This window comes from Diceros bicornis, chromosome 3 (genome assembly GCF_020826845.1).
Source record: "Diceros bicornis minor isolate mBicDic1 chromosome 3, mDicBic1.mat.cur, whole genome shotgun sequence".
Classification (NCBI taxonomy): Eukaryota; Metazoa; Chordata; class Mammalia; order Perissodactyla; family Rhinocerotidae; genus Diceros; species Diceros bicornis.
In genome coordinates, this window is record NC_080742.1 from 86,984,496 (window position 1) to 87,005,835 (window position 21,340).

The 21,340-nt window shown below is 40.9% G+C and overlaps 1 protein-coding gene across 2 annotated transcripts in view; it reads left to right on the top strand.

Annotated features, from left to right (window-relative positions):
- The first annotated feature begins 5,434 nt into the window (after positions 1-5,434).
- UBN2 (ubinuclein 2) overlaps positions 5,435-21,340 on the top strand; it is a 75,187-nt gene continuing 59,281 nt past the window's right edge. Inside the window, exons 1-2 of one of the 2 annotated variants that reach the window (XM_058531093.1) lie at positions 5,435-6,186; positions 13,382-13,474. In XM_058531093.1, the coding sequence (XP_058387076.1) occupies positions 5,716-6,186; positions 13,382-13,474 (564 nt within the window). In that variant the 5' untranslated portion in view covers positions 5,435-5,715. The remainder of the gene's footprint in view (positions 6,187-13,381; positions 13,475-21,340) is intronic. The other variant, XM_058531101.1, reaches the window with a different exon arrangement.

Consider the following 21,340-nt stretch of genomic DNA (forward strand, 5'->3'; position numbering starts at 1 on the left):
TATAAAGTGGAGGAGGATGGGCACGGATGGTAGCCCAGGGCCAGTCTTCCTCAAGAAAAAAGGGGAGGATTGGCATGGATGTAGCTCAGGGCTAGTCCTCCTCACCAAAAAACAAAAAAGAAGTAATAAAAGGAACATTGAAATAAACATAAGGACTCAACAAACAAAAATTTAAAAACTCTGAAGTTAATGAATTTAAAACTAGAAAAATGGTACAACTGATAAGTAAGTGAAGGATCTGATTCCTGAAAAAAAAATAGATGAACCTTTATCTAATGAATCAAGGTGGTGGGGGGAAGAGAGAACACATACATACAAAATATTATAGCTCTTGGATAAATTCATAGAAGTGGAAAAGCTGGGTTAGAGTACCTGCATTTGGAGCTAGCCCTGATAGCCTAGTGGTTAAAGTTCAGCATGCTCCGCTTTGGCAGGTCAGGCTCGGTTCCTGGGCACAGAACTACACCGCTCATCTATTAGTAGCCATGCTGTGGTGGCGGCTCACACAGAAGAACTAGAAGGACTTACAACTATGATATACAACCATGCTCTGGGGTTTTGGGGAGGGAAAAAGAGAGAGGAAGATTGGCAACAGATGTTAGCTCAGGGCAAATGTTTCCCTACAAAAATATATGCATATAAAATAATACACATATTTACAAGATCACATATGAACAAAAAGTTAAGCTTTACAATTTCTGTCATTGGAGCTGAGTAATAATAATCAAGAGAAATTTCAGAGAGAGAGATTGAGAAGGGCCTTGCATAGACCAATGATGATAATGTGCCACAAGCTAGAGTTTGAGTAAATCAACATTCTTTGCCTGAATTGAAAATTAAAACAAACAAACAAAAAAGCTCATCAAGGTCACCAATAATCTCCATTTTGCCAAATGCAGGCATAATCTCCCTGTCCTCGTCTTACTAGATTTGGTAGTGTTCAACAGTTAGTTGACACTCCCACTTTCTTGAAATGCTTTTCTTCCAAGATCATATTACTCACCTACTTAAAATTTTCCAATGGCTCTGGTTTCATTTATAACAAAATCCCAGCTCCTTGTGCCATTCTGTGAGCCGGCCCCTCTTCCCTCTTGGATTTGTCTCTTACATCGCTCCCCAACTTGCACACTGTGCTCCCACCACTCTGACCTCTCTTCCACCTCACCAAGCTCGCTCTCTCTGCAGACTTGCACTCGCTTTTCCTTCTCTGTAATACTCTTCCTTTGAATCTTCCCCAGACATTCTGGTCTTAACTCAAATGTGCCTTCCTCAGAGAGGACTGACGTAGAAGGACCGACATAACATTGGACGGTGGGCCTTTCTAACTATTTACGTTGATTCTGTTTATCTCTGCTATTGCCAATTCAGTTTTTCCTATTGTTTAACCCCAGAGGGCAACCATCTTACCTTATTGCTAAATTCATTTTGGGGAAGATGGGAGACAGGGATTTGGGGACAATCCTGCTTTCTGCCTCTAGGATACAACACTATTGGAGAAGGCACTAAGGAGTGAGGTTAATTTGCCCCTTTGCTTATTTTTTTTTTGCTGAGGAAGATTCGCCCTGAGCTAACATCTGTATCAATCTTCCTCTGTTTTGTATGTGGGACACTGCCACAACATGGCCACCAACGAGTGGTGTAGGTCCACACCCGGGAACTGAACCTGGGCTGCCAAAGTGGAGTACACCGAACTTAACCACCAGGCTAGTGGGCCGGCCCTGATTTGCCCCTTTTCTGTAAGTACACTTCTCCAAGGTGCAAGATTACCACACCCTGGAACGTTGATCTTCAACATGAGATTTGAGAGTTCATAAAATTATCAAAATTGCTGTGCTGAAGATCTTTTAGATAGTAATTATTGATGAAAAAGTTATGAGTAGCTTAATCTCACAGGACATTTTATATATAACAGAAACGAAAACAGTGCCTGATCTTATAGCACTCCACTTAGATAACACTAACGTCTTAGATATCTTAGATAATCTAATATCTTAGACAAAGACATTCTCACTTTGCATTGATTTTGACCTCTTCCCAGCCTCCTCAAAGGCCCTCACTACTCAATAAAAGTATTTAGGATTTTCCAAATTCTAAAGGAAATGCATAACGGGTAGACATGCTCTACCCCTAAAAAGTCCCCAGAGCAACAAAATTAATTTTTCCTCACCTATTCACTTTCTAACTGCTAAAGTGGCTGTTCATTTCAAATTGGTGATCATAACCACTTAGAGGATTGTGAAATCAATTTTGAGGGTCACAAGCAGCATTTTATTTATTTTTTATTTTATTTTTTTTGAGGAAGATCAGCCCTGAGCTAACATCTGCCAATCCTCCTCTTTTTGCTGAGGAAGACTGGCCCTGGGCTACCATCCATGCCCATCTTCCTCCACTTTATAGGGGACGCCCCCACAGCACGGATTGACAAGCAGTGTGTTGGTGCGCCCCCGAGATCCGAACTGGCGAACCTCGGGCGGCCGCAGCGGAGCACTTAACCGCTTACGCCACCAGGCCGGCCCACAAGCAGCATTTAAAAAAAATGAAATAGACTACAACAGAATTTAATTTAATAGAAAATATCAGAGGGCACCGCACTAATCCTTATCCCAGGCTAGAGTCGGGGAGGGAGGGGTGATACACACATTGGTATCGCATTGGAATTCCTGGGTTAATTTGTTGGACAGACAACATTGTACTGCCTAAATTTACATTATCACAACTACTTGTGATTTATCAAGTGAAGTACAAGAGAATTTTATTTGCTGATAGAAAACCCAGAATTTTCAACTGAGTTCCAATGAAGAACTTTAAGTATGTTTTTGAGATAGGGTGTGTCATCAAGTATGTTGTGTGTGTGTACTATAATTTATTAATCAAATTGGCATAAATTGTTCTCAAAGAAGTTGCTTTATTATTAGAAGAAAAAGAAATAATAAATTGAAAAATACAGGAGCATGTTCAAGTTTAGCGCTGGATGTGGAAGCATAAATAGTGAAAATACTGAGAAAAACGTTCCTCTCATCAGAAAACATTGACTTTACATCTCATTCTAAGAAGAAAAATACAACGAATTTCCTGCAAATGAAAGCTTAATACCTTCAAAATTAAAAGGACATTTGAAAATACAGCACAATCAACTTGTCCATAAGTCCCTAAAATACTCTTAAGGAAAACACTTCTATGCCAGATATATGTAGCAAAACAATTATATAGAGGAGTTATTGTCTGTATGGAGAAAAATATTTTCAGAATTAGAAAATAGCATTTAGTTCAATAAAAATTAAACTATACAATTTATAATGGAATTGCAAGTGATGGAACAACAAATATGATCAGGAAACATAGTAGAGATACAAAAAATTGTTAAAAACTACTAAACACATAAGATAATTTGAAACATTAAACAAAAACAATTGTATATAAGATTCATTTGGTCTTCAAAACGTTAAATAATTGGATTAAACATGATGTTCTATGAAGAGAATAAATTATTGTGGCTTGGTACTTCATTTACACAGAAAAATGATTGCAATACATGAATTTATCATGTTAGATTAAGATTAAAGAATTTATTGCTAAGAAGAAAGTGGATTCACATTATTGCTATTCACAATACCCGTATATATGAACTAGGATTTTCAATTTTGACCCATTTAAAAATAAAGGAAAAGATCAGGCTCAGTAGTAGACCAGATGTGATGTAGCATTGTCCTCATGCCTTCTGGACTGGAATAAAACCCATGAACAAGTAAGGACTTCCATGGCATTAAATAAAATCTTTACTAATATGCTTCTGTACTATTTATGTTAAGGTTTGTTTCTACATTGTATTCTAAAATGTGTTTATATTAACTTTGTTCTTTATGCTACACAATAAGGAAGTATTGTGAAACTTGTATTTCAGATATGTGTGTTTGTGTGTGTGTGTATACTGGGTTAGAATGTAAAATCTATTTCTTACTGTGGGTCATGGATCAAAAAGTTGGAAAAATACTCAATGCGTTAGAAGTTAGCAGAAGATAATGTTGGATGAGTAACACACCTGCAGAACTATTTGGTCTACAGACCACCAGTCTGCTGTTTGATCTAAACTGTGGAGAATATTTGAATATGAGTTAAGTATAGAATTTAACATCGTAGGTAACGTGCAGGTAGGACAGGAATGATACAAAAAAACACCACTGTTTTAGAAGCATTAATACAGCCCCTTTGCAAGACTAGCAGGAATAGAGACTGAGGATAGAGCGGTCACTTAAGTACTATTAAAACAATACAGAAATGAGATCCTAATGCGGAATCAGAATAGCAGCAATGGGAAAGAAGATAATGGGGGTAAAACACAGTGCCAAGGAAAAATAATAGCAACTTAGAGCTCGGAGGGACCTCTTGAACCATCGATTCCATCACCATCTTTATACAAATAGGGAAAGTAATAGGAGAGCAAAAAACTGAACCTACTCATAATTTGTCTGACGTCACACTGACTCAACCAGAGTCATCAATAGGTGTTAACATTGTTAATCCGGTTAATGGAATCAACAGGAGGCGTGGATTCCTTTCAGGATGTGGAGGGCGAGCCCTCAAAGTTGCTTTCTATTGAATGGATTAAAATGGATAGTAATTCTCACTCTTTTAAAATGAATTCCAATTAGTTGTCTGCAAGGTGTGCCTACAAGGCTTTCTCAATCAATGCTCCTCCTCCACCCCGAAATGGGTCATTTAGCATTCTACTTTCGGAAAGCACATCCCCTGAAACACCACCACTCCCTCCTGAGACGTTTTCTATCACTAATTTCAACAGCTAAGGGTTTATGAACGAGCCCAGAACGGGCCATCTGCTTGTTTAATTTCCCAACTGCAAAACGTTATTGCGCATTTTACGACCAGGCCACACACAAGCCCCACCGCGGCCGGGCGAGACAAACAGGAGTCGGTCTGGGAAAGGGAGGCCTGTGGGAGTCAGTGTTGCGCTCCGCGGAGCCGAGGGCGAGTCCGGCTGGAGTTAGCCATTTCCTTTCTTCCCTCGATACTTCGGGCTGCGGGGGCGCTGGGCAGGCAGGCACAGCGGCCGGTCCGCGCGGCCCTCTACCCTTTCACCGTATCCGCCTTGAATAATCAGTTGACAACCCCAACTCTCTAGGGCCGAAAGCGGAAAGCTCGCGCCAGCCGGGACCCGGCGCCATGACTCGGTCAGTCCCGGCCACATCCCGACCCTCTCCCTTGGACGAGCCCCATTCGCGCCTCCGGTTTCCGGGCGCGAATAGGAAGCTTCTCAGGAAACCCCAGACCCCGCCCTTTTAGGAAGGGCGCAGACAGCGTCTCCGTTTCCAAGGAAACCGGTTCTGCCATGACGTCACTTCCGCTGACCTGCCTGGTCTCCAGACTGTTGGGAGGAAAAGAGGAAAACTGAGCCACAGCCACGACGGTGGACGCGAGCGTCTCTTGTCTGCGCATGCGCCCGCTCAGCGGCCTGCTTCTATTTATGTGGGGGATCCAACATGGCGGCTGCGGCGACCCTGGCGATGGCGGTGGAGCTCATCAGGACATAGTGGCGGGGAAGGGGGCACGGTCCGCACTCACGGTGGCGTCGGCGGAGACGGCTGAGAGTGGTGGAGGGAAGAAAAGCGACGGAGAGCAAAAGGAAGGGCGGGCAGGCAAACAACTCGGCGTAGAACCGAGCGCCGGCTCGAGCGAAGGCAGAGGGCCAGAACAGTGGGGATGGCGGAGCCGCGCAGAGTAGCGTTTATTAGCCTGTCACCGGTGAGGCGGCGCGAGCCCGAGTACCCGGGGGCCGAACGCGAGCCCGAGTACCCTCGCGAGCCCCCCCGGCTGGAGCCGCAGCCTTACCGCGAGCCGGCCCGGGCGGAGCAGCCGGCCCCGCGGGAGGCTGCCCCCCGGTCGGACGCGCAGCCCCCGCCGCGGGAGAAGCCGCTCCCCCCGCGCGAGGTCAGCCGCGCCGAGCCGCCCATGTCGCTGCAGCGCGAGCCCCCGCGGCCGGAGCCGCCGCCGCCGCCACTCCCGCAGCTGCACTTGCAGCCGCCCCCGCCGCGGGAGTCGGCTTCCCGGGCCGAGCCGCAGCAGAGGCCGCCGAGGGAGACGGTGCGCCTGGAGCTGGTGCTCAAGGATCCCACCGACGAGAGCTGCGTGGAGTTCAGTTACCCGGAGCTGCTGCTGTGCGGAGAACAACGGGTACAGAAGATTCTTTCCTCATCCCCTAGACCCTGGGAGCCTCAGAACCCGACGGCCTTCCCCAGTGGTTTGCACTTTCCGATGCCCACCATGTGTGTCTCGGGTCGCCCGGGAGGGTGGGCTGGAAGGGGCAGGGCCGAGTGGGTGGACGGGTAGTTGGTGCTGCTTTCCTCTGTCCCCCAGGGTTGGCCGAGGCTGCCACCCGGCTCCTCCGACCCCCGTCGTGCGCCCGCTGCAAACGCAGCTCCCAGCCGATTTATCCTCTGCACCTTTCAAAACCTCACATTTTCCTCCTTTTCTCTCTGTTCCCCATATGTGGGGGCCCTGCAAGTTGCGTGGTTGAATTTTCCTTGTGGAGCTCCTGTTGTCGTTCCAGTAGAAGGGAGGAGAAAACCTTGGGGGACACGCCCCCCGATCTGAAGCAGTGAGATTGTGTAACCTCTCTAGTATCATCCTCATCTTCGTCAGTGTTTGTTATGCTTGACGCTGTGGCTGCTGAGATGTGCTTGGGAGCGCGGGGGTATCTTTCTTAATCGAAGGGGATTTAAAAGTAATCTGAAATTTTTCAGACTAAGGATTCCACTTTAGGAATGAAGGAGAAGTGGATTAGTTATCTGGTTACCTATTTTGCTCTCTTGTGTTGGTATTGGTAAACCTTTTTAGCTTTGTTTTCTCTGGAGTTTATATTGTAATTGAATGAGAAGGTGTTTCTCCTGGTTTATTTGGCGCCTACAATCATATTCTTATTTGAGTGCATGTCATTAGTTTATAGGTCCAAGTTGGAGGATATTGCACTTGGCCATTGTAATTTTGGAGAGTAATGAAAAAAATCTTAGCTTTGAATTTTTAAAAACTTTATTGAAAATATGTAGGTATGCCTTTGATGGAACTAGTGAACAATGGAGATAGGAGAGAGGTTTGTTGGTAATTGTAATTTTTATTGTTGTGGGTTGATGATCTTCAGAAGTAAACTAAAAAGGGAAATGATAGAGTAACAGTATTAAGAGAACAATTTCTCTATTGTTTAGAGGTTATGTATGCTGTTTATTAGGTTTTGCTTTAGCACAGGTCTAATGGACTCTAGAAGGCTCTTGTTTTGTTTTCATCCTCAACTATCGTTATAGTTGAAATGAATGACTCTTTGTGTGTGTGTGTGTGTGTGTGTGTGTGTGTGTGAGGAAGATCAGCCCTGAGCAAACATCCGTACTAATCCTCCTCTTTTTGCTGAGGAAGACCGGCTCTGAGCTAACATCTATTGCCAATCCTCCTCCTTTTTTTTTTTTTGCCCCAAAGCCCCAGTAGATAGTTGTATGTCATAGTTGCACATCCTTCTAGTTGCTGTATGTGGGTCGTGGCCTCAGCATGGCCGGAGTAGCGGTGCGTCGGTGTGTGCCCAGGATCCGAACCCCGGGCCGCTAGTAGTGGAACGCGAGCACCCAACCGCTAAGCCATGGGCCGGCCCAAATGAATGACTCTTTAGTTTAAAAATATCATATTAAACTGTCACTAGATCTTGTTTATTTTGTGGCCAATAGTATTTTGATCGTTATTTACAAATATGTGGTCAAATCATTACTAAATGTTTGCAACCAAAATGAAGTGTTAAGGATAGAGATCATTTTGGGCACTTCCACATAGCATTTTGCCCTGTAGACTCACTTTAGTGCCCTTATTATTTATAAATGTGATGTCATTTTTTTCCCTAAAATAATTTTGAAAATATTGGATTGGAGCATTTTTCAAAGAAATTGTATTTGATCTTCTAATATAAATTAGGTTTGCAGTTTTACTACCTAATCTGTTTCATAAATTACAGATAAAAACACATCATATTTGGGTTAAAATACTTAATAGCTAATGTTTACTGAGTTCTTGCTATGTGCTGGACACAGTTCTAAGTTTGGTACATGACTTGCTGAGTTAGTGCAGCAGAGTTCCATGAGGTAGGAATCATTATCCCCACTTTACTAATGAGGAGGCACAGAGTGGTTATACGTAATTTTATTAGTATTTCTTTCTATGCTAGTACCAAGTCTTAGCAAAACAAAATTTCTTACAGTTAACTCATATGGTTTGTATTTAGAAGATCCTCGGGCCGGCCCCGTGGCTTGGCGGTTAAGTGCGCGAGCTCCAATGCTGTTGGCCCGGGTTCGGATCCCAGGCGCGCACCAAGGCACCACTTCTCTGGCCATCCTGAGGCCAAGTCCCACATACAGCAACTAGAAGGATGTGCAGCTATGACATACAACTATCTACTGGGGCTTTGGGGGGAAAAAATAAATAAATAAAATCTTAAAAAAAAAAAAAAATCCTAGAAGATCCTGCCAAAATAAACTAAAATTAGAGTCATAGTAGAAATACAGAGACCTCTATCAGGACCCTCTTTATGCTGTAATATTCATGCATTGATGAATTAGTAATAGAAATGTATCAGTTAATTATAAAAAAAGTTAATTTTGAGACACCCTACCTTGTTAACTTGATAATATCAGAACTACTAGTTTGATGTAGTAGGAGAAAGATGAACAATTCTGTTTAATTTTTCTGTTTATACTACCAACTTAGGGGTTAATTATTCCAATTTTCTCATTGTATATTCAGCTGTGTATCCTTTGTCATATTCCACTGAACAAAAAAATCCACTATGGACTGGCCCTGTGGTCTCGTGGTTGAGTTCAGCATGCTCTGCTTCTGCGGCCCAGGTTTGGTTCTCAGGCTTGGACCTACACCACTCATCAGCAGCCATGCTGTGGCAGTGACCCACATATAAAATAGAGGAAGATTGGCAACAGATGTTAGCTCAGGGTGGATATTCCTCAGCCAAAAAAAAAAAAAAAAATCCATTGTTTATTACAATGCATCTTTGCAACAAAGATTTGCCAGATTTTCCTGTGATTACTCCCAATGGACATATTTATTACATAAGAAAGTGTAGGGCCGGCCCCGTGGCTTAGCGGTTAAGTGCGTGCGCTCCGATGCAGGCGGCCTGGGTTCCGATCCCGGGCATGCACAGACGCGCTGCTTCTCCGGCCATGCTGAGACCGCGTCCCACATACAGCAACTAGAGGAATGTGCAACTATGACATACAGCTATCTGCTGGGGCTTTGGGGGAAAAATAAATAAATAAAATAAAATAAAATAAAAAAAAAAAAAAAAAAAGAAAGTGTAAAAAACACCTTTCTAAATAAAGTAGTCATCCATGAAGGGAAATCCTAGGAAGAGAAATCATCAAAAACCAAAAATGTGGCCATTAGAATTCGTTTAGAAAGTAGCTCTTCCAGGGCCGGCCCCTGGCTTAGCGGTTAAGTGCGCGCGCTCAGCTGCTGGCGGCCTGGGTTCGGATCCCGGGCGCGCACCGACGCACCGCTTCTCCAGTCATGCTGAGGCCACGTCCCACATACAGCAACTAGAAGGATGTGCAACTATGACATACAACTATCTACTGGGGCTTTGGGGGAAAAAAGGAGGAGGATTGGCAATAGATGTTAGCTCAGGGCTGGTCTTCCTCAGCAAAAAGAGGAGGATTAGCACGGATGTTAGCTCAGGGCTGATCTTCCTCACAAAAAAAAAAAAAGTAGCTATTCCCAAATTTTGTTTTTCTTCCTCTCAGAGGGAGTCCAGTTATTTAAAAATTAAGAGGGATGTTGTAATATTTTCAAAATAGTTTTAATTTTGAGTTAGTGTAATTGGACAACATACCATGTAGCAGGGTAAGAGTAGAAAGGGGAAGAAAAGAGCTCTTGTAAAATTAAAAGAAAAAAAGCTTCTAAAATTTCAAAATAGCCATCTGTCACTGAAGATTTTAGCTCCAAGTCCTTAAGTTGATAGGTGTAGGTATAAAAAAAAGTCTGTGTTACATGTGATTATAATCTATATTGGGGTGCATTTAAATCACCCCCCCATAAATACTAAATGAACAGCAAAACCCTGATTAATCGAATGCAATCAGAATATTTTCTACATTTTATTTTTATTAGCACAATTAAATGAGCATATGTTGGCAAAATTTGAAAATCAAAAGCCCCTTCCTCCAGGTTGTCAGGACACAGGTTAGCTAAACCCTTAACCTTGTTGTCTCTGTAGAGCATTGAGCCCTGAGTGAGGTGGTTCAGGATGGTGACTAAGGCATTACAGTCATCTCTATCCTGAAGTACTAATTTGTCCAGCATTTCTGGCTAAAGGGAAATAGTACAATTTAGAAATAAGTTTTAGTAGTAATTGATATACAAGAAATTCTTTTTTAACTCTTAGTAAACCAGAAAATCGGTTACTAGAACATCCATTTGTAACATGATTAATTGACCTTTTACTCTAAGAAGAAAAATAAATGATTATAGTCTAATGTGATTATACTGTTACAGAGTTCTGGGGTATTCCATTGCTTGTCACATCGAATATTTTGGATAAGCTATATGGAAGATCTCCTGAAAATGGTGTTAATGAGTTAACGTCAAAGGACAAAATTATTAGGTCAATGTTACATGTGGATAGTTGGTAATTTTGATATTTAGTAATTTTTCAGATCTGAAAACCTGAAAAACATAAAGAAAGCTTACTTAGAACCTTGATTGGGGGTAGAAGGTTATTTCTTAGTTGTGAAAGAAAAGTGAGTCAGTTTTCTTAAATTTATTTTTTATAGAAAGTCAAGAGTAAATAAGAGATTTTCTTTTGATGCCTCTATAAAGTCTACATAAAACATTTTAGAATGGCATATAAGGTGATTCTTACTAAAAATATATATCCATGTATTTATGTTTGTGCATATAAAATAGATTAGACCAGTAGAAAGACCTAGTATTTGGACTTGACAGTGATGTGAAGCAACAGTTTATAACGGCAAGGCATTGTGGTTGCTCACTGTCCTTACCTTTATTTTATTTTTGTAATTTTTTTGCTGAGAAAGATTCACTCTGAGCTAACATCTGTGCCGGTCTTCCTCTATTTTGTATGTGGGTTGCTGCCACAGCATGGCTGCTGATGAGTGGTGTAGGTCCATGCCTGGGAACCAAACCCGGGCTGCTGAAGTGGAGCACGCCAAACTTAACCACTAGGCCAGGGGGCCGGCCCATGTCCTTAACTTTAGTCTCAAGTTAAGGCGGTATACCCTGAACATGCCTAGTATTTCTTATTTCATTATTAGTCTATTCCTGCTAGTTTATTTCCTTTCAGATCATGTTCATATTTTTTATTGGTAACTTCTATCGGGATAAAAGATTCTGTAAATTTATTGCTTATTACAATAGATAATTTAAAAAATTGTTTAAGCTTTAAGGAGTTTCTGTTTATTCTAATGCCCTAGATATGACAAGTTGTTTTGTATTCATTCTGTCTGTATTTTTCTGTTGTAGTTTTTAGACTGATCATATCTCAGCCTTTATATCCAGCTTGAAGTGTCTCAGTTCCAAAGTGTGCAAATCTTTGTTCCTTCTGCATTTTTTCTTGCCCTTCAGGGTCAGCCAAATTTGTATCCCGTATTTCAGCTGTAATGTACTTTCAGTTTTAGTTACTTGAAGATGTGTAGTAAAAACATCTAGCCATCCTTTTTTTTTAAATTAACTTTCTGGGGCCGGCCCTGTGGCTTGGTGGTTCAGTGCGCGCGCTGCGATGCTGGTGGCCCGGGTTCGGATCCCGGGTGCGCATCGAGGCACCACTTCTCCGTCCATCCTGAGACTGAGTCCCACATACAGCAACTAGAAAGATGTGCAGCTATGACATACAACTATCTACTGGGGCTTTGGGGGGAAAAAATAAAATAAATAAAATCTTTAAAAAAAAAAAATTAACTTTCTGGTCAATTATCCATAATTAGACAAAAATAGCATTTTTATCCATACATAGCTCCTTGTTTTGGCTTTTTTGTACATTGAAAAACCATGTATATGAAATGTGTCTGCTAAAATAGTAAACTTGAGTAAAGGACGTGGTTTATTTTTTTGTTTGTTTTGGTAAATAGATGGTAAATGTGGGATCCTAGCTGTGTGTTTTTTTAAAACATATAGTAAACTTTCACTCTTTTCCTGCTAGTACAAAGCCATGGTAGTGTAATCTGTTTGCAGCTATTTCACTTTTCTAGCTTTGTTTAAAAGTAGTATGTATTCTATGAATGGATATCCATTGACAGGGTGTAGGTAATATAGAAGTTGTTGATGCGGGGCCTCAGCAGAAAGTCATAGCAGCTTCAGGTACTCTAGTGATAACTCAGGGCAGATGGTTAAACGTTGACTCTAAATTAATAACCTAGAGATCGTTTTAGAAGCATTTCCTGTGACGAAAGCAGTTAATCTTTGCTCGGAAGATCTCAACCTAGAGTTATAAGTAGGATTTTCATTTTTATGTAATTTTCTTGGGGTTTTTTGGAGCCTTGTTATTTTGGATGAGGTGACGTATGATCATTTTGTAGGTGGAGACAATTTGAATTGTTGAGTTCTTAACCACCAAAAAAACTATTTTTGGTTTTTTTTGGTGAGGAAGATCAGCCCTGAGCTAACATCCAATGCCAATCCTCCTGGGTTTTTTTTTTTTTTTTTTTTTTTTGCTGAGGAAGATTGACCCTGGGCTAACATCCATGCCCATCTTCCTCTACTCTATATGGGACGCCACCACGCCACAGCATGGCTTGACACGCGGTGTTTTGGTGCATGCCCGGCATCCAAACTGGTGAACCCTGGGCCACCAAACCAGAGCGTGTGCATTTAACCGCTGCGCCACTGGGCTGGCCCCCCAAAAACTTTAAAATGTGTAAGAGTCCACTAAAATTGGAAGTATTTTTGCTACAAACCAACATTTCTTTCTAGTTACTTTTATTTTTATTTATTTATTTATTGTTGCTGAAGAAGATTCGCTCTGAGCTAACATCTGTTGCCAGTCTTCCTCTTTTTTTTTTTTGCTTGAGGAATATTAGCCCTGAGCTAACATCTGTGGCCAGTCTTGCTCTACTTTGTATGTGGGTCACTGCCATGGCATGGCTGCTGTCAAGTGGTGTAGGTCCACTCCTGGGAACCAAACCCGGGCCGCCGAAGCAGAGAGCGCCAGATTTAACCACTAGACCATGGGGCAAGCCCCTCTAGTTACTTTTAATGCTTTTACTTATTTGTTAATATTTGGGAAAATTGACTCTTAAATTTAAGGATATATTTAACTCTGGTTAAAGTAATACTAATCGTTCTATTTCTTTTCCCATTCACTTTGAATCAGAAGAAGCCCATTCGTACAGAAGACCCATTTAATGATGAGCATCAAGAGAGGCAAGAAGTGGAAATGTTGGCTAAGAAATTTGAAATGAAATATGTGAGTATAATAAACTCTTCACTTAGATAATTTTATCCTATTGGCCTGTTTTCCTTCTGTGACTGGTTGGGAGGGCTTATAATATCCATTGCCCATCTTATCTTGTTCTCACAAATTGAATGCAAATGAATGGTTAGCCAGTCAAATAAAGATTCTGATAGGTTTGTAATGGCCATAATAGTAGTCATCATTTATTGTACTCCTTCTAGAGTCCAGGCAGTTTGCTTAACATATAGTATCTCCAATCCTTATAATAAAACTACAAGGTAGGTAATATTGACCATATTTTACAGATGAAGAAACTGAGGCTCTGAGCTCAAGGTTAAGTAACTGATCTAAGGTCACACAGTGTCAAGAACTAGGCTGCGTGTCTAGGTCTGTCTAGCTCTAAATCTTTGCCCTTTCCACTGCCATTGAGAATGCTACTTTAATTCCCCTGGTGTAGTAGTTCTCAAGCCTTCCTGCCACTGAAGAGTTTGGGAATGAATGTGTGTATTTTTAGGCCCCAGGATTAGAATCAATCAGAAGCAGGATGATATTTCTTTGAAAGTGTCTTGTTTCCCTGAAAAACTCATGTACATTTTATATTTTATGCCACAATAGCTTGGTGTGTGTTTTAATATAAAAATAAAATTTAATTACCTGATTGTGAAGTTGCTTCACATTTTCTCAGATTTTTTTAGTATAATTGGCTTTTGTAGACAGATTCACTCCTCATCCCATGTTTATCCTGTAGCTTTAACTGTTCCTTGTCACTTTGTTAAAATGTAACCCATGAGAAGCAAGACCTTACCCTTTCTGATTCCCCTGTGAGCATTGAAATGGATCTCACGGAGATGAGATGTCAGCCCACACTAGCCCTGTCAGTCATGTTATCCTCAAAATGCTACTTCAATCTTGATTGACACTGGTTGGCTCCTTGTGGTGGTGAAGAAACCCTTTGGGGGTGGGGGAAATACATGAGAATAGATTGGAATGTGGGTCAGGTTCTAGGCCACACTTTACCACCTGCTAATCATGTCCTGTGGGGAGGTTATTTAACCTCTCTGGGCCACAGTTTTCCTATCAGTAAATAGAGAGGTTCAGATTTTTTGAAGCCCCTTCTGGCTCTGTATTCTGTGATTGTATAATAATAAATTTTGAGATGGACTGGTGGGTGTTTTCATGGAAGAAATAACAGAAGTTGTCACTTACAGTAATTTGTAGGGTTTAATTACAGTACTGTGTTCTCAGATTGTAAATCTTGAAATATTGTCTATACTTTTTATACCAGTTAATATATTTGTTAAATTTACTGTTTTAACCAAGCAATACATTTCCATGGTTCAAAATTCAAAAATTTTAAAAAAGTATACAGTGAAGAATCTTCCTTTCATTCTCTTGTCCACCCACCTTATCTCACTTCCTAGAGGCAAGTAATGTTCTTGAGGGTCCTTCCAGAGATATTTTGTGTATGTCTCTATATATACATGTATTCCTTCCCCCACCCCTCACCCCTTTTTACACATTACAGAGTACTTTACACAGTTCTGCTCTTCACTTTTTTCGTTTACTATATCTTGAAGATTTTTGCACATTGGGACAAGGAGAGCTTTCTCTCTCTCTCTTTTTTCAAGGCTGCATGGTATTCCATTGTATGGACTATCACAGTTTATTTAACCACTCCCCAACTGTTTAATAGGTTGTTCCCAAAAATTTGCTCTTGTAAATAGTGCTACAGTAAATTACTTAGTAGCATGGCATTTCACACATTTTCAAGTTTGTCTGTAGGGGACAAATTCCTAGAAGTGGAATTTTTAAGTCGAAAGATTTATGCATTTATAGTTTTGGTGTATATTACCGAATTACCAGTTTCTAAATTACCAGTTTTCACTCCCTCCAACACTATTTTAGAGTGCCTATTTTTCCATGGGTTATAGAACCAAGGATTAGAATTGCCCTTTGCAGATGGGAAAATTTCTAGTATATGATCCTGTAAGTAAGGATCCTATATCCATAGGATCCTTATATTGATTATATAGTGATCATATGTCTATATGATCTTATAAGTAATGTGATGTACTGCCTCAGAGTTATTAAATCTTAATGGGGAGCCCTTGGATAGTACTTATCATAGAAAAACCAATGTTCTGAAGACGTTGGTTGATGTGTAAAATTGAGTTCCAGATAAATGGGATATATCCAGGCACTGTCATTGCGCATGGATAAAATGTTACTCTTGTTGTAATCCAAATTAATGGACTGTATTTCTCCTCTGGATTTTTATTTTGGCTGCTCACTCTATTTGCATTCTAAGTAGAGATTTAAAATGTCCTACCTCATGAAGGCTTTATGTGCATAAACCTAAAAGTATGCCATGAGTATTATATCTATGAGTATTATATAGATATATTATAACAAATTATGTGGAGCCTTTTAAGGGGCTCATCGGGGTAAAAGTGACCTGCGAGAGGATACCTTGTCTGGCTTTAGGCTCTAGGCTGTCACAAAAGATCATTCTTTTTTTTTTTTTGGTGAGGGAGATCAGCCCTGAGCTAACATCCGTGCTAATTCTCCTCTTTTTGCTGAGGAAGACCAGCTCTGAGCTAACATGTATTGCCAATCCTCCTCCTTTTATTGTTTTTCTTCCCCAAAGCCCCAGTAGATAGTTGTATGTCATAGTTGCACATCCTTCTAGGTGCTGTATGTGGGACGCGGCCTCAGGATGGCCAGAGAAGCGGTGCGTCGATGCGCGCCCGGGATCCGAACCCGGGCTGCCAGCAGCGGGGCGCACATACTTAACCGCTAAGCCACCGGGCCGGCCCAAGATCATTCTTATAATTTTATTTATTTATTTATTTTTCCCCCAGAGCCCCAGTAGATAGTTGTATGTCATAGCTGCACATCCTTCTAGTTGCTGTATGTGGGACGCGGCCTCAGCATGGCTGGAGAAGCGGTACGTCGGTGCGCGCCCAGGATCCGAACCCCGGGCCGCCAGCAGCAGAGCGCGCGCACTTAACCGCCAAGCCACGGGGCCGGCCCTCCAAGATCATTCTTAAGTAACAAAAATCTTTATTGGTGTTCAGGGGTACAAATTCAAATGTCTATATGTATATTTATATTTATACATATATATATATTTTAAGTAAAAAAATCTTTTTTACTTACAGTTACACACAATTACACACACACAATTTTTTAAATACTGTGCGTGAAATCATGCAACATATTAACCCACCAAAGTTAAATTTCCTTTTTTGTAATTTTTTTGCAGATGACAAAAAGAGGATTCAATTCTTTGAGGCTTATAAAACAAATAAAACTTGCATCTCTAGCTACCTTTTCTTTTTACTTTTGTTTCCTTCATATTATAATTTAGATGTCCTTGTCATTATTTCTGAAAATTGCTTGTTACTTCTAGCCCTTTGTTTCTTAAATGTTGTGTATAAATAATAAAGTATTGGAGCATTTATATTGGATGTACAAAGGGGCATGATAGTTGCCCTCTCCTGGAGAAACATTCAAAATAATTGGGAAGACGAGACATATATATGACACACAAATGCAGTGCCAAACAGTGCCTGTAGAAATGAGTGACTTTATTTTGGGGATTTGAAAGTCAATAGAAGGGCTAATTCCATTCTTGAAATTGGAAGAAATTTTGGAGACTTTGGTGGAGGGTCTTTGAATGGATACTTCCAGTCTCATGTGGAACCGATTTCTCTGTAATTCCTAGAATAGCTTTTCAACCCTCTGTGGGAGAGTGGTGGAGAGTGGTGGATGAGAGGCAGTAGTGGCAATGTATTGTGGTGAAAGGAGCACAGGATTATGGGTTAACACAACTGGATTCTGATCCTGTCTTTGCCATATTAACTAGCTGGGTGACCTTAGTGAAGGCTCTTGGCTTTTCTTGTGTGCGTGTGTGTGTGTGTGTGAATGTGAGGAAGATCGGGTCTGAGCTAACATCTGTTGCCAGTCCTCCTCTTGTGCTGAGGAAGATTGGCTCTGAGCTAACATCTGTGCCCATCTTCCTCTATTTTGTATGTGGGACACTGCCTTACATGGCTTGACGAGCAGTGTGTCGATCTGCACCCGGGATTTGAACCTGCGGACCCTGGGCCATCGAAGCAGAGCACATGAACTTAACCTCTACGCCACTGGGCTGGTCCCTCTTGGCTTTTTTATGCTTTGGTATCTGTGAGGGGAAAATAAGATCTGCCTACCCAACTTTATAACAAAGGGGTTTTGTCAACATCAGATGATGAAATAGATTATTAGTGTTTGAAATATTTAAAGTACTATCTAAATGTGAAATACTGTTTAGTAGCTTAAACATATCACTCTTGTGGAGAAATGTTCTGTCTTAATGTGCGTGTCATAAATTCTTTTTAACATAAACATCTGTGGAATTTTAACCTCTATTAATTGACTGCCCCACTGATTTTGATCTTTTAATTCAGGCATTCTGTTCCAAATGGCCTTTATCTTTGATTCTTCAGTCACTTTTTTAGATTCTTCTTAACTATTGTGGTCTTCTTAAAGACCACAACTAAGTATTTGGAAGCTGTTAAGAAAATCATCAGGCCAATAGACACCTGGGAGAAGATGCTTTGTCCAATGATAGGCTCTTACAAAAGGTCACTCTTAAATAACAAACCAAGATCTTTATTTATTTTATTTATTTATTTTTTGTGTGTGTGAGGCAGATCAGCCCTGAGCTAACATCCGTGCTAATCCTCCTCTTTTTGCTGAGGAAGACTGGCTCTGAGCTAACATCTATTGCCAATCCTCCTCCTTTTTTTTCCCCCAAAGCCCCAGTAGATAGTTGTATGTCATAGTTGCACATCCTTCTAGTTGCTGTATGTGGGACACGGCTTCAGCGTGGCCGGAGAAGCGGTGCGTTGGTGCGCGCCCGGGGTCCGAACCCGGGCCGCCAGTAGCGGAGCGTGTGCACCTAACCACTAAGCCACGGGGCCGGCCCCAAGGTCTTTATTGACCTGTACTTTACTGTCCTGTAGTTACTTTAGTGTCCTGTAGTTCAGGAGTAGCAAATTCACATGTCCCCAAGATCCCTGCTGATTAATTAGTGAAGCAGGCCAGATGGACAGTGTATGTGGGGGATTGTCCCGAAGAGGGGGCAGCACGTGCCCTGTCTGAAGGGGCCGGCTGCTGCTCAGCTCCAGCCTTTTGTTACTTTGCAGAAACTTGGGCTTAGAGTTGCCAGATCTTCCCATCTCTCAAAAGAAGGCCCAAATCAGGATTTTCCTCTAATGTCTCTTACTTCTAAATGTTGACTTCTAATTAAAACATCTAGTGGGCCAAACAAAATACATCTGTGGGCCAAATTCAGCTCTCAAGCCCTAGTTTGAGACCTTGATATACTTGCTTCACTGTTGTTGTTGTTTTTCCTAATATATTTAACTCATTAGTCCATCTATTTTACACTCTGCCCTTTCTCTTCTCCGAGCAGAGTGGTTGGTGGTACACGTGGGAGGTTATGCCATTTCCATTGTGGAGGAGAATGCCTTTGTAGGAAGTTGCAGAGAACTGAGCAAGTTAAACTCAGTTGGGGGTTTCCAGTTATGGGGAAAAATAAAATGCATTGAGATGTGACTGGTCCTGTGAGTGATGTTAGTGATAAATTCTCTGGTTTATTGGAAGGCCTGAGAGGCAAGTTTATGGCTTTTGTGGTCTTTAGTATGTGTAGCTGTTGGTTGTGCGGGAGAGGAGTTGCGTCAAGTGGAGCAGGCTGCCGCTTGAGGGAGAAGGGAAGGATAACCATGGAGGATAGAGTGTGTCCTTTCTCTTGTAGCAGTCGCTCAGGGAAGAAAAATTGAGACAGTTTTGGTAGTTGAAAAACAATAATAACAGAAATTATAGGGAGTATAAAATTGTGAAAGGAGCACCCTTTATTGATTTCTTTGTGTTTTTCCTGTATTCTGTCCTGTTTTTATTGCCTGTGTCCTAGTTCCTGTTGTGTTGCTCTTCAAGTATCGTGACAGTGCACATTCACCGTCAATTGCTAAATGTTTTTTTGGGAAAAGGGAAATATAACTATTCAGTATTTATTTTTACCTAGAGTATGCTAAATACTCTAAATATACTACATAAGATTTGTATAGAAATCTTATTAAGTAACTAAGTCCAAATTTTGACATTTCTGCTACTCTGTAGGCTCCAAATTTGTCTTGTTGGTTACTGTAGGAGGGAAGCAGGATACAGTTTAGAGGCCCCTGTGCCTTTCCTCATTCCCAGTTTTAAGGCTCCAAATGTTGAGGCTGAATATCCTAGTTGCCAACTCAGCTTTTAGATGGTTTCTAGATTGTGTATGCTTTTTTTGAGGCCATATATACTGTAGAGCAGGGAATGAGGTTCAGTTTGATGAGTATAGACATGTTTGCTAAGCCTTCTAGGACGTAGAATAATGTGTGGTGGTGGGAAGATTTCTTTCAGTGCTTTTCTCGTTGTGTTAACCCAGCCATCTTGAAAGATCATGCTATCCTAGAATTGGATATAAATTCAGTAACCTAAATGAAAACACTTAGTGTAGTACCTGGTGCCCTAGCAAGGGCTCAGTTAAGACTATTTGAATCTGATTGACTGAATAGGAAGACATGTGTTCTGCCAGGGCATTTATTAGCGTTTATGAAATCAAATTACAGCTTTAAAATCTGCTTACTTTACCACGTAAACTTTGAATACCACCTTTGATGCTTAATTCTAAGTGATTTTGAACTCAGAGCACTGGTAGCTTCATATTTATTTTAAAAGGGAGGATAGGGATTGGTTTGATGGTATGAAAGTAATTCTAAGCAGTCTTATAAGTAAAGCAGTTGATCAAATGGAGTTAACACTTTTTGGGTAAAAACAAAGTATATTTATAAAATTTCTTGATTTTCTTTTGGTATGGCTTTTAAAACTGATTTTGTCCAGATGTGTTTTAAAGAATGGCAATATCTTGGAGTAACTGTATAATTTCCAAAGAGTGACTTTTTCACAGTAAGTACTACTTAATTGAGTGGAAAGGAAATATATGTTTATATTTAAAATAATTATGGATTATTTAAAAAGTATCCTCAAATATGAGGTTGATACAAGTGGATATTAGAAAGCATTTATGCTCTCTTCCTGGGAGTTTTAAGAATTCTTTAATTGCTCATGTTGTCAGATGATCATCCACACTTGTTGAGGGGTTAGAGCTTCCTTGGGAACCTCCTTGGCTGGTTTTCCTGTTTGTGTTGGCCTTATATTAGTTCTGGTCCCTAAGGATCAACTTGGTAGGGCATTGGGTAAAGCAGTTTGGGCAAACTTGTTAACATTAACACAAAATAAATTCTTCTTGCAAAGCACAAATGCCAGTGTACTTAGGTTCTATAGACCAGCAATAGTATGACACTACATATACAATAAAAACATAAAATAATGTCCTTTGAAAACAAACAGAGGTGAGGGAGGTTTTTAAATAAAGTGCAAGGAAGAATTCTCAACTCAAATAATAGTTTCTTTATTGCAGTTAAACCAATTGTAATCACTTGCCATGACATGCCCTTTTAATTCCTTGGCCTCTTTGAGCTAAATAAGTTCTCTTCAACTTCCTTAAATTTCTTAGGAACAATTGAGAATCAGCAGTTTTAGGGTACTTGGTAGGAGGGCTCTATATCCATAAGTGGTGATTATAGAAGTGTATGTATACTGTTTCGATGCTGTTAAGTCAGCTCTTGGCTGTCTTTCTGCTGACTTAAATCTCTACCCTTTTCTATTGGTAGGTTAAGGAAATCAGCAGAGGTGGAGAAAGATAAGGTTGTGACAGGGCTGGGACAAATAGGGAAGCTATGTGACCAGGGGATACTTTCTTCTCAGTTATAAGACTGGAGTCTTAGCAATCAG